The sequence below is a fragment of the Aythya ferina genome (genome assembly GCF_964211825.1).
Source record: "Aythya ferina genome assembly, chromosome: 1".
NCBI lineage: Eukaryota > Metazoa > Chordata > Aves > Anseriformes > Anatidae > Aythya > Aythya ferina.
In genome coordinates this window covers 2,272,234-2,286,314 of record NC_140296.1, presented here as the reverse complement: position 1 = coordinate 2,286,314, position 14,081 = coordinate 2,272,234, and the positions used below count along the sequence as shown (strand labels likewise).

The window sequence follows — 14,081 nt, the reverse complement described above, 5'->3', positions numbered from 1 at the left end:
ATGTTGGAGAAGATGGATCCTCCTGACGTATGGACATTCAGGAATGATTATGGCTCAAAGGACACCCCTGAAAGCAGCCTTCCAGCTGCTATCTTGGTCCTTCTCATGTGACAAGAGGCATTTTCACAGCGTTGTCACCCCAGCAAGCTTCTGTGAAACAGCACATGCAGATATAACACACAGACACCCCCAACACATCTTCAGACCAGCTCAGATCAGAGCAGCAGTGATGCTACTATGGCTCAGGCTGCCACTGAGCAAGCACTCAGGGAGCTTCAAACAGAGACATGAAACCAGTATCTGAGCTCACATCACTGCAGCAAGCCTTGTCTGAGCTTGCAGAAGCGTGCCAGAGGGCTGCAGCCCTCCTTCCAGACCACAGTTAATGCTCTCCAAGAAGGTTACAGCTGCAGGCTAGAGAAAGAAATCCCACCTGCAAGCTGGCTGCACACCAAAAGGTGGATCAGCCCATCCCACAGCAGTTTCTTCTTTGAGACTTTGAAAGCTGAACGTGCTTTGTTTTGGTTTGGTTTTTTCCCCCAAGAACAACTGTCTCCAAAATCAAATGAAGGAAAAAAGAATGGTATGGCATGCTCTCTTCTGTTTTCCTTATAATCAGATCAGAGATCTTTACGCTCTGTGTGGTATCAACCAGGCATTAGGTTCCCTCCTTCCAAGTGGTGGAAGAGGCACAGAAAGATTATGCAAATTCTCCTCAGCCCCAAAAAGGCTATGAATGCAAAGGGTGGGATGCCAGGCTCTGTGGCTTGCAACATGAACAAGCAGACCAACATCCTAAAATTAACTGCACAAACACCACAGAGGCCTGTTAATATACATATACATATATATGTATAAATATATATATATATATTTATATATATATATAAATATATATATATATATTTATATATATATATATATTTAAATCCACCAAGTGAAAAGATTCCTGGATTTGATAGGGTCAGATTACCTACCAAGATGCTCTAAACAGCAAAGAAAATGACAGCATTAATTTGATGGAGGACAGAATTAAATAGTTCATGGAGATTTGGTTGAGCTGCACTTAAGACCACTCTATCAAGGAGCTGTTCTTCACCTCAAAGTGGGTTTAGGTATGAGCTTCATCCCACAGTTATGACTTCAGGACCCATACCCACCCGTAGGAACCACTCCCCAGCATTGAGCTTTTCCAGGTCAGTCCAGTTGAACATGGAGGCGAGCTCGTAGGCCCTCTCGGGAAATACTTCTTCCACGTTGGTTGTTCTCCTGAGTGTCTTGTCGTGCATCAGAAATGGCACTCCATCGTAGCTGTATGGACAGACAGAGGGCCTTGTTACAGGTGGAGATGAACAACCCTTAAACCATCCTAGAGAAATGCCCATCCCCACACTCCAGCTTCTCCCACAGCTTTGAGGACCACATCAAAGTCATTGTGAAGACCCTGACCAGCTTAACACATCCTCAGCCCCCTCAAAAGCAGTTGAAATGAGATGCAACCAGAGGGGAAAAACAGTTAGATATCTTCTAGATGTTTGCATTAATTCAATTGCTGGCATAACCCCAATCCAGCCCAAGTTTCTCTGACTCAGAAATGTCTAGAGTGCCAGACTCATGTAGCTTGGACAAGAGCAGCCACCCTGAATGCTCAAACTGACCAAAAATGCCTGCAATTTCTGTAGCTACAAAAAATGTCAGTATTCCCATACCCTGTATCCACACATGCACAAGCTATTCTCAAATTCTTAATAGCAGATGATGAGTAAGGCTCTCAGACTACATAGGAACTTAATGTTCATGGGCTTTCAGCATGATTCAAGGGCCCCAAGCTACCAAAATTGCTCTGAAATAACCTTTTCCAATTTGAAATGGGTTTCAGGAATCAGCCAGGCTTGTGTGAGTAGCTAAGTTCAAGCATCTTGAAGAAAGCCCACCTCTTGGAAGAATCTAACCAGCCAAATGCTATTTTAAGCCACCTAGTCATTACAGAAGAGCTGCTCTGGGAAACCTAAAATGCTCTTCAACCTCTTTTTCAGCCCAGTTTTCTGTGTCTGAATCAGTGGTGACACCACCCAGAGCAATAAAGGTTTGGGGGACAGCTGGGGGACAGCTGTCTGCACTCAGATATCAAGATATCTGACTGGCCATGCAGGCTTCTACAACATTTTCCAAAGCAAGATTCCCATCTTCATATTCGGAAAATAAGGTCTGGAAAGGAGACTGAGTTAAACAAAACCCATATGAACTAAGGGACAAGCACTCCCCCAGAGCTATAAGGAGAACAAAAAAAGATTTTGGATGATGGAGCAAATGCTGCCTCAGCTTTCCCATTGCCTGCAGAAGTCCCTTGTCACAAAGGTCACTTGCATCTCATTTGCTATTTCTAGTGTGCATTATGCCAACTGCTTCCCTCCCCCTCTCCACCCAAAGCAACGTGCTGACACAGCACCACCACGCTGCTGCAATCAGAAGGGTTTTTGGTATTTACAGCTAAAAAAAAGATGCTAAGCAACTGCAGAATTAAAAGCATGGAGCGTTTAAGGGAGACAGGAGCTCAAGTATCAATGTCTTACAGCAGAGCATCATCAGACAGGGCTAAGCCTTAAACACAGCGTGGAAATCTGATGGGGTGCTTAACATTCACTCCCTCCTGTCTCTAATCCTTCCACTTATGGAGTTATTCAGTGCCATGCAGGGCTCACCATGAAGTGAGGCACTGGTTTGAAAAAATAATGGAGAGAAACCAGAGCTTTGTAAGAGAGAGAGGAGGAGGTGGGAGATGGGAGGCCCACCAAGCCACAGGCACAAGAAGCATCTTTCAAAGTGATAAGGACAGCAGTATGCTGCAAACCCTTCCCAAAATTGCTGCCAGCTGTCTTGACAGCTCTGGTGTTGGTCTGAAGGTCACTGAGGTCCTCTTTTTATAAAGCAGCTTGGGTCACCTAATGGGCTTCATATAATTGAGCCATTAAGGGCATCATTTAAGCTGTGGGACACTTGGGATGCTCCTCTGGGATGTCTGATGGGTGGCAACGTGGGAAGCTCTTGGAGCTTTTCAAGATCTCTTCCTCCCAGAGTCCAACCTTCTCCTTGGCCAGGGCTAAGGGAAGCAACCTATTTGGCCACCAGATGAATTAAGTGCTCATCTGTGATTCTGGATAGCCAAGCTGTTCTTCCTTCACAACTGTTAACAAAGGAATTTTTGAAGGAACAACTTTATTGTATACATCCCAATTTATCCTTCATCCGTCCACAATGACATTCCACTCCCCAAGGGGAAGAAATTCCTTTAGTTTTCACATCATTTGCTCTCAAACAGTGATGGAAAGTAAGAAAGCACCATGACGATTAAGCTCCAGAAGCCCATCTTCCACCAGACAAAAAGATCTTTCCATCAACATCAACCTTCAAACGAGTCATGAAAAAAAAAAAATCATCTCAGTGTTTCCTTTGTGTTTATTACTGGAACTAAGACAAACTGAGGGATCACCAAGATAAAGCAACACAGTTCCCTTCATGCCGCTTCTACCTTCCTGCACATTTATGTAAAATATACAAGGAAAAAGAGTAATAATACTAGACAACGATCACACTCCTGGCACGAAGCACGGTTCTTGAAATAATCCTCTTTATATGATGTCTAAATTGGCCTTGTCAATTCTGCTCAACATCTGCCTGCAAGGAAAGACTTTGACAGGCGCAGTATGGCCAGGTTCCTCCTTCTCCCAGCACTGTTGTAGGAGGAGAAGGATTTTACTCCTGGGCTGCTAAATTCTTGTGACAGTTTTGCAAGGCTGGTAAAACCCTCCTAAAGACCTGCAGCACGAGGAAGGCAGTTTGGGTCTTCACTCTCTGCACCTCTCCCAGCAGAAGTCACGTTTAAGTGGAACTATTTGTGGTGTCCATGCAGTGTAAGTGGAGACAGCAGGGAGTTATACGATAGATTCACCATTCAATGGGAGAGAGCAGTAACATCCAGACAGCAGATAGAAGAGACCCAAAAGCAGAGTTTGGGCTGTCCACAAAGCATCCATGCTGAGAGCAAGAAACACTGGGGCTTACCTCAGTACGACATCAGCTTGGACTCCATACGTCTTCTGCTCCACTGCCTTCTGGAAGGACATCAGGGTGTTTTCTGGTGCCAACTGGGACAGAAAGAGCAACGAGAGATTAGCAGAAAGTAGGCATGTTTACAAAGCAGCATCAGTAAGGGTGCTGTGAAGAAGGCATAGAAAAATTAGGGAGCCAAAACAACTTTGTTTCACAGACTACATGCTGGCCAGTTATGCTGGAGTACCAGCATCCCCCACACAGAACTGAAGCCTGAGGATGATCCCACTGATGGTCTTTCACACACAGGATGGAGGTTAGTGCAGAGTTATCGTTGCCTACAACGCCAGAAACCCAGTGAGCCCAAGGCTGTCACAAAATTAGTGTATGAGACATTTGCTCACCAGTGTGGTCCCCAGACTGGCTTGTTGAGGGCCCACAAAGTGATTGTTAATCTGATGCTAATTCTCTATCCACGGATAGAGCTACCAAAAACACCTTAATAGTTTTATTCTCCTATTTTTCTATGCAAACAGTGATCACAACGCCCTCATAGAATGACGTAAGTCCATAAACCAATGTATCATCCATACCATGGAGAACAACCAGACCACAGGTTCTGCATACATTTTATTTTCACATATACCCAGTCAATAAAGTAATCTATTGCTAAAACTAAAAATCAGATGATTTCTCTTAATAACAAATTTTCCAGTAAGTTCTTACCAATAATAATACTAAAACAAAATATTAAACCTACAAAATGAGTCCTTTATAGCTATCACAGATACGGACACAAATTGTAGTTCAAATTCCATTGTTTTGAATGAAACAGATGACAGCCGAATTAGGATCTGTTAAAAACAATAAAGTATTTATCTTCATACTGTGTTTTTCTACAAAACCAGTACAGCATAGCTAGCCCAAAAAATGTCCATAAACCAACAAGAGGCAGACCAGAAAAAAAAAAAAAAAAAAAAAAAAAACAACTACAAAGAAAAACCTGACAGGCTGCACTGAAATGTGCACATCACGCACATCAAAATAGCTCTATTTTGAAAAATCATTTTCTTATTTTCCAATTTTGCTTTCAGGTTTAGAGCACCTCTAACATCCTATTTTTCCCCACCCATCCCTGCCACCACCAGGAACAGTAAATTTCCACCAATTTACAAGAGACAATGAGCATTCACAATCCATGTTTTTCAACATTTATTGAGGAATTGGGAAAGATGAATCATTTTATAAATAAAGACCTAAATGCACCACGCAAGTAAATTGCACAATAAACTTCTATTTAAACTTATATATAACATATATAAACATATATAAGGAGCATTCGCCTTCTTGTGAACTGAGCAATTTAAACACCCAGGTCAGCAAAGCTTTGGGGTAAAATAACCTAACCACACACTCTGTTCTGAAACAGGAGCAACACAACCTTTATATAGATACAGCATCTCTCTGCTGAATTCCCCTGGCTCAAACCGCACATCAATATTGGTTCATTTTTCTGTTTGTTCAACAAAAAGCAACACGGAGGCGTGTTATCTTCCCCGAAAAGGCTCCTGATCAATACCTGAGTTGTCTAGGAGAAGGCGAGAGGCATCACCCCCATCACACCCCCTCGCACAGCCCAGTGCTGGGTCACACCAGGTCAGGCTAGGAGAGCTTTTTTCAGCATTTTTGCACGATGCTCAGAGCTGTCAGCAGGGAGCAGCAGCCCCATAAAGATCCCAGCCATGGAAAACCTGCTCCATCTCCTTGGGTTGCTTTGAGCATCTCGGGTTTCGTCCCGAAGTAGCTCGGGTTTCCTCAGGGTGAGCACTGCAAGGTGATCCGCTCGGTGCAGAGCAGTGCTCGATGTTTGCTCTCAGACTGCAGCAGCCACAAGGAAACAAAGCAGGCAGCGTTCAAACCGGAGGCAGCTGAGGAAAAGAAGCTGAAGGGCGATGGGAGACCACCAGCCCAAGTCACGAAGGGTTGATGAGTGGATGCAACCCAAGTCCCAGCTCAGGAGGTGACACCACATCAAGCAGCCACCAAGCCCACGCCCTTCTGAGCATCCTCATCAGGGATGTGAATGTACCGGGAAAAGAAAAGCAAAGAGTACAGAGTTATAAATCATCTCTTGGGCTAAGGGAGACTGGAGAGGACAGGTTGAACTACCTCCACTAAGCAATCGATGTTAAAGCCTTCAACAAGGGTAGGACAAAGAGGAATGACACTGCTGTCACCCCCCTATGCAATTAAGAGCTCACATTGCACAAAGCAGGGCTAAAAAGGGCAAGCAAGCCTGGCCAGAACATATTCTCCCTCTAATAAGACCTGGCCAAGGTCTTATGTCTTAGCTAAACATCAAATTCTGGCACAGCAGTCCTCATGCAGAAAGGACACTGGCTGTTGTTGCCTCTGAAGTGTATTTTGTCTTTTTTTTAGGGCCAGGATCAGTTGGGCACCAGCCCTCCTAGGTTGCAGCTGGCTGGAGACGCAGAGGAAGCTTTAACCTGAATGGTGGGGAAGTCACAGCCTGCACTGCTGGAGGCATTATTGGAAGGAAACCGAGCAAAACAGATCTGAGGAAGCAAGTCAGTACACACAAGCCTTCATCACCCTCCTCATCAGACTGGGGAAACATTAGTTATAGCAGAGCCAAGACTGCATACAGAAGCAATAGATGGGATAGATGAAAGATACATAGAAAAAAAGAAAAAAAAAAAAAAAGAGAGAGAGAAAGAAAAAAAAAAGGCAGTATCTTGGGGATAGGATTTCAGTTTGTCAGCCTCGATAATTTTGGCCACATAAAGATAGCAGTGACATTCATGCATCTTAAAGGCAGTGCTATAAAACAGATTGCAGTGAGCTAAAAACCGAGACTGAGTTTCAAGATTTGGTGCACCATGGCTGTCCCATCCTCAGTGCTCAAAAAGATGCCACAGGTCCTGACCCCACGGAGAGAAGATCCCAGCTCCTGGAGTGGAATATTACACTCCTGCCCCTACAGAGTTTGCAGATCAAACTCTGCTTGTTAAAAGGGACAAAACTTAGCTGAACCCTATCAGGGCTGCATGCAGCTGGTCAGATATGAGGCTCATCCATTCCTTTCCCAGGAACTTGACCCCCAAAGGCAAGTTAGATGAACTCACTAAACTTCATGCTGATTCACGTTGAGTTTTGCAGCTGTGCAGAGGAAGCAGTGCTTGAAATTATTCCACAAACAGGCTGGCACTTCAGATCTGGCCATCAAAATGCACGCTTTGGAGCTGCAACGTCACCTTCATCACGACACCACTAGACGTGAAGAGCGTCATCCTGAAGAGCGTCACAGATGGGTGAACATCCCTGGCTGCTCTGAATCAGCAAGCAGCACGGATGGCAGCAGAAGTGCCCTCCTCAATGCCGTGCCCCATGACAGCAGGTGTTACAGATAGCCTCTGTCACACCACAGTGCTCTTAATCAAGTTCACACTCCCTACAGCGTGAGCTTGTTGTGAACAGGGAGAATCGGTAACAGATATTTCCATCATCCCTGCCTGCACGTCTTTTTCCAAGAAAGATGGAGGTAAAAAAAAAAATATATAAATAAGTCAGACTGTTTAGTACAGAGATGTCTAAATGGGACAATTGCTGGCGCAAGATGTTTTTTGCTTAGTGCTGATTTAGTGTTTTACAGCAAAACTGCAATAAATAAATACATAATCTTTCTGCTTGCATTACCCTCTCTCCCTCCAGTTTGTTTTTTGGCTCTCCTCCTTGTACAACACAGTCAAGTAAATTACATCTAAAACCCAAATCCAGCCACAGCAACTGGACACAATGCGTTTCTTAAGAAGCCAACATTGAAGTGAAGGAAGCCCTGGGGCACGAGGCAATGATTTCACCCCAAAATCCATCCTACAAACCATGCCAACATCCCCTGAAAGCCATGGACAGCCCCCGTGCAAAGTTTCTAAGAGTTTCTTTGCAATTGGTTTGATTGGCTCATCCCTTGCAAAAAAATCAGCCTGCTATTCATATTTTCCTGCTAGGAGACACAGGAGGTAATTTCTAGAAAATTGCCCGTGAGTGAACTTATTTTTGACTATTTTTGTGCTCAGAAGTCAATTGCAAGTGCTTTCAAATGGAGCTCTGAAGTCAGGAGCTTTGGACCTTCCTTAACAAATACTGGGAAAGTATGCTAGGTAACAGCACGGCCAGTTGGACATCACTACATTCCTTTTTTCCTCTAACAGCCAGCTTGCCAGGACTTAAAACATAAGTAAATAAATCACCGTATCATTTGCATGTTAGAGAGGCTAACAAAGAAGCTTGCACCCAAAAATTAAATTTGTTCCAAACCGCACCTGCAGCTACAGCAAGCTTTAAGGATATTTTTCATCCATTTCCATCATTTTAAAATTCATTTTGAATTCTCCCTTCCCTTTCATCTCCTCATAAGCCAATAACTGGACTAAAAAGTAAGGCATGATTACAACAATAGCTGAGAATTGGAGTTTTTCCTGCTATAAAAAGATGCTTTTTGGAAGTTCCCTTTGTGGGACTAAGCCTGGGATCTGTCAGTACTTTGGTTTTCAAGATTAGGTCCCACTATGCCAGCTCACTAGGAAGCAGTAACAATACTGTTTTAAAAATATGCATCTTTAATCCCCAGGAATTCAAGGTATTTTAGAGAACATCCACATCCAACATTTCTGGAAACATCTCAGCTAGACTGAAAAGTAGTGAAGGAGTAAAATAAAGAAAAAAAAAAAAGATTGCCTTGGACAACAGGATAGGATTTTAAGCAAAAAGCCATTAGAGATTTAATTACTAGGCATACAGCAATCATGAGGTCTAATCTTGCATCACATGCTAGCACTGAAGCTTGATTTAATGAAAGACTACCTAATCATATAGAATGGTTTCAATGAACTCAAGCCTTTCTCCAGGCCTGACAGAAGACACAAATTGTGATTGTTGCTATTAGTTGGAGCAGTGAACAGGTTACCTGGCCATATCTAATAGGTGGGGGTGCATAAAGCAGACAGCAAAGATGTACTGATTTCAGCAGCACAAGCAGTACAAACTGAACCATTTCAGTCTGAGCCCTTAAAAACCAAAGCCATCCCAATTAGGTGGCTGCAACGTTTTGGTATCCAAGTCTAAAATGAAAGAAAGGCCCTCCAACACACCTAAAACAAACAAAATATAGCAATAAAAAAAATAATAAAAATCACCAGATCTTCATTAGCTCAACAAGGCTCTCAGTAAGCCACAGTTCCAACCAAAAGTCATAGAATGGATTGGGTTGGAAGGGACCTTAAAGATCACCCAACTCCAAACCCCTGCCATGGGCAAGGATGCCACCCACTAGATCAAGTTGGCCAAGGCACCATCCAACCTGGCCTTGAACACCCCCAGTGATGGAGCAAATCTTCACCATTGGTTTCATCAATAGTTGATATTACAAGATGACAAAAACAGCACCCCAGAAATACCAGTATGTTGGAGGCTTCGCCTTCAGGGGTGATAAAAAACAACACCCCACATGTGCAAGGATGCATTTGCTAGAATTTTCCTGGGACCGCTATGGTGTCCTCCCTGCCAAGGCAAAATATTCCCCTGCAACGCCCCAAAAGGCAGATCCTAAGCACAATTAAACACTGGCTCCCCAAAGCACTATGTCCCAACAATGGGTATTTTTCCATTCTGAACTTGTGCAAAGCTCATGAGTCAGCGCTGCCCAAAAATGCTCTTCCCTGCACCGTGCCTGTGCGCGGCGCCGAGACAGCTGCTGCCTGCCAAGAAGGAAGGAGGTCGACGGCATGCAAGCCCCACGTGCTTCGCAGCACGCAGACAGATGTTGAGACAGTGCTGTCGAGACATGCCGAAAACCAGCTGTCTGGGTGGCTTGCCAAAAGCATTTATTTCCATGCTATTTGTAGCCTCCAGCTCTGAAATCAGGAGCCGTTCTTGCCTCTGACATGCTTGGACAATTTCCACAGGTTTAGCCCCGATTTGTTTTCTTTCTTCTCTTTTGGCCACAGTAATAGAAGGTGAATTTCTAGGCTTCATGCTGTTTCCAAGGAAGACAGATAAAGCTGAAATAAGTTCTTAATGTTATTAATTTTTGGGGTGATTTACTTACAATTTGACATCAAAGATCATCATGATGAGCCTAATTTTTCACCTAAGGAATTAGGAGACCAGGAATTAAGGACTAAATTAGGATTAGGAATTAAGGACTATGCCTAAAATCAAATATCATTCAACATCATGAAGAGCACCTTCTTCGGATCCCAAACCCAAAGACAAATTGCCTCAACTCCCAGCACCATGCAAGAAGAACCATCTGGTAGAATACTTCAAAGGCACAAACAGCAGTAGAAGCTGGTGACCTACTGGATGAAGTTCCTCATTTTCATATTAGAGTTGGTCTGAAGTTTCTACCTCTCACCCTTGTTTCAGCTCATCCTCAGCACGGGCAGAACACTAACCATCAGAAAGAGAAGACAAATCCATTGGCATTGAAGACAGAACACAGCTAGATCGATGAAAGAAGAATAAATCAAGACCAAAGACACCAGATGCCTGTTTATAAAACCATCTGATGTGCTTAACTTATTAACACGAACGAGTTGCAGAGCCCCCATCTCATCATTCAGACCTGGGTGTCAGATAATTCTTGCTCCCATCAGGACAAGACCCTTTTAAACTGATAGACATCAAGTGAGGTCTGGGTGCCCTCAATGCCCAGCACACTGCTGCCAAAATCCTCGTGCTCTCCTGATAGGACTCCAGATGGACAGAAACAGACACAGAGGCTGAATAGTTAACTTCGGAAGAGCCCCTGAAAAGAAACTAATTGATTAAATGCCTGCTAGAAGAAGGGGCTTTTAGTTAGCACCCTGATGGGAAAAGACATTTATCACAGTGAAAAGTGGGGATGACTGGTGACATTTAGGTGATAGAAGGTAGAAGGAATTAGGCAGAAGAGCATTTCTAGTGATGAATTAAAGCACATGGGGGGGAGGAAGGGGAAGGATGATACCAAAGAGACATTGTTTTTGGAGGAGCACCAGGTGTCAGCCATTGTGGGGCCTGTAGCTCTCCTGTACTGCAAAAAGCCACACTTCATCTAGGTACTGATGCCAGGATGCTTTCCAATTTTCTCTCGCTACTTAAAATGCAAGGACATTTCCCTGCACTGGTGTTTTGAGACAATTTATATGAGCCATATGGCCTCTGTTCCTCGCTTTTTTTCCTCCACAGAACAAGGACAACAGTTGAATTGCACTCAGATGCTGCGAATTAACAAAAAACGTTTAACAAAAAACGTTTCTATAAATACATCAACACAAAAAGGAGGACTAAGGAGAATCTCCATCCTTTACTGGATGCAGGGGGAAACTTAGTTACAAGAGATGAGGAAAAGGCGGAGGTGCTCAATGCCTTCTTTGCCTCAGTCTTTAGCGGCAATACCGGATGTTCTCTGGATACCCAGTACCCTGAGCTGGTGGAAGGGGATGGGGAGCAGGATGTGGCCCTCATTATCCATGAAGAACTGGTTGGTGACCTACTACGGCACTTAGATGTGCACAAGTCGATGGGGCCAGATGGGATCCACCCAAGGGTACTGAGGGAACTGGCAGAGGAGCTGGCCAAGCCGCTGTCCATCATTTATCAACAGTCCTGGCTATCGGGGGAGGTCCCAATCGACTGGCGGCTAGCAAACGTGACGCCCATCTACAAGAAGGGCCGGAGGGCAGACCCAGGAAACTACAGGCCTGTCAGTTTGACCTCAGTGCCAGGAAAGCTCATGGAGCAGATCCTCCTGAGAGTCATCATGCAGCACTTGAAGGGGAAGCAGGCGATCAGGCCCAGTCAGCATGGCTTTATGAAAGGCAGGTCATGCCTGACGAACCTGATCTCCTTCTATGACAGAGTGACGCGCTGGGTGGATGAGGGAAAGGCTGTGGATGTGGTCTACCTTGACTTCAGCAAGGCTTTTGACACCGTCTCCCACAGCATTCTCCTCAAGAAACTGGCTGCTCTTGGCTTGGACTGGCGCACGCTTCGTTGGGTTAGAAACTGGCTGGATAGCCGGGCCCAAAGAGTCGTGGTGAATGGAGCCAAGTCCAGTTGGAGGCCAGTCACTAGTGGCGTCCCCCAGGGCTCGGTGCTGGGGCCGGTCCTCTTTAATATCTTCATCGATGATCTGGACGAGGGCATCGAGTGCACCCTCAGTAAGTTCGCAGATGACACCAAGTTAGGTGCGTGTGTCGATCTGCTTGAGGGTAGGAAAGCTCTGCAGGAGGATCTGGATAGGCTGGACCGATGGGCTGAGGTCAACTGCATGAAGTTTAACAAGGCCAAGTGCCGGGTCCTGCACCTGGGGCGCAATAACCCCAAGCAGAGCTACAGGCTGGGAGAGGAATGGTTGGAAAGCTGCCAGGCAGAGAAGGACCTGGGAGTGATGGTGGACAGTCGGCTGAATATGAGCCAGCAGTGTGCTCAGGTGGCCAAGAAGGCCAACGGCATCCTGGCTTGTATTAGGAACAGCGTGACCAGCAGGGCTAGGGAGGTGATCGTCCCCCTGTACTCAGCTCTGGTGAGGCCGCACCTCGAGTACTGTGTTCAGTTTTGGGCCCCTCGCTACAAGAAGGACATCGAGGTGCTTGAGCGGGTGCAGAGAAGGGCGACGAAGCTGGTGAGGGGCCTGGAGAACAAGTCCTACGAGGAGCGGCTGAGGGAGCTGGGCTTGTTCAGCCTGGAGAAGAGGAGGCTCAGGGGTGACCTTATCGCTCTTTTTAGGTACCTCAAGGGAGGCTGTAGCGAGGTGGGGGTTGGCCTGTTCTCCCACGTGCCTGGTGACAGGACGAGGGGGAATGGGCTTAAGTTGAGCCAGGGGAGTTTTAGGTTAGATGTTAGGAAGAACTTCTTTACAGAAAGGGTTGTGAGGCATTGGAACAGGCTGCCCAGGGAAGTGGTGGAGTCACCATCCCTGGAAGTCTTCAAAAGACGCTTAGATGTAGAGCTTAGGGATATGGTTTAGTGGAGGGCTGTTAGCGTTAGGTTGGAGGTTGGACTCGATGACCTTGAGGTCTCTTCCAACCTAGAAAAATTCTGTGAATTACACTCTCAGAAATCCTAAAGAGAGGAAAGAAGAGAGACAGGGTGTGTGCACGCATGGAGGCCAGCAGGCTCTAGAGCACAAGAAATTCATTGCCCCTCTACAAGAAGCAGTCTCCATACACTGATGAGCCAACATGCCAGGTACTGTAGCCCGCAAGAAGCACATATATATGGGTTTTCCTGGGAACTCTCAATTTCACCACCTTTTGACACATATACCACATGCCATCACCCCAACAAATCCTTTATTTAAGGACAGCAAGCATCTTCAGCCATGCCATGGATCCCCTACTCATCAGAACAGCACTCAGCTATGTGCTTCTTTCTAGCAGAAGAGCACTGGTCATGCAAATGCAGCATTTACAGACCCAGTCCTGCCAGACTGGTGAAGCAGCCAGCTATCAGGCTGTACCAGAGAGCACAGCTCCCAGGTCAATTTGTCTTGCTTCAGGAGATTTGAAAGAAGCATTGCATTGCTATTTATCATCTCCAGTCCCACTAGATGCAGTATCACCTCAGGACCCAAACTCCCAGGCTCCAGACTTTTGATCTTGATATTGCCCAAGGGTGGATGTCTGTGTCCCACAGCTCAGACTCTTCTCTCAGCTATTTTCTTCTCTCCAGCTCTGCTTGGCCATCTCTTCAAACACCTACATAGAAAATAGCCCTGTGAAACCCTGACTCTGTCAGCAGAAATGCCTTTTGGCAAGGCTTCAGTATCATGAGCTTCCAAGCAGACATGAAGACTTGCACTATATATCCTAGATGAAGCTTTTCAAAGTCAAGGTGACATTTGATAAAGCGAAAAGCCGGGCACTGATGGAAGTCCAGAAGAACACTTTGACCTCCTCTATCTGGTTTTCATCCTTCTTTTTTGCCATTCAAGGGCACAGCCAGAGCACGCTCCCTACACATAT

General features: G+C 45.3%; 1 protein-coding gene across 9 annotated transcripts in view; it reads right to left on the bottom strand.

Moving 5' to 3' along the window:
- Nucleotides 1–14,081, bottom strand: part of GDPD5 (glycerophosphodiester phosphodiesterase domain containing 5) — a 163,127-nt gene that overhangs the window by 17,986 nt on the left and 131,060 nt on the right. For all 9 annotated transcript variants that reach the window (XM_084494788.1, XM_084494783.1, XM_084494786.1 and 6 more), the window contains exons 9-10: nucleotides 4,063–4,145; nucleotides 1,161–1,311 (exon numbers count right to left, since the gene is read on the bottom strand). In XM_084494788.1, coding sequence (XP_084350914.1) covers nucleotides 1,161–1,311; nucleotides 4,063–4,145 — 234 coding nt within the window. The remainder of the gene's footprint in view (nucleotides 1–1,160; nucleotides 1,312–4,062; nucleotides 4,146–14,081) is intronic.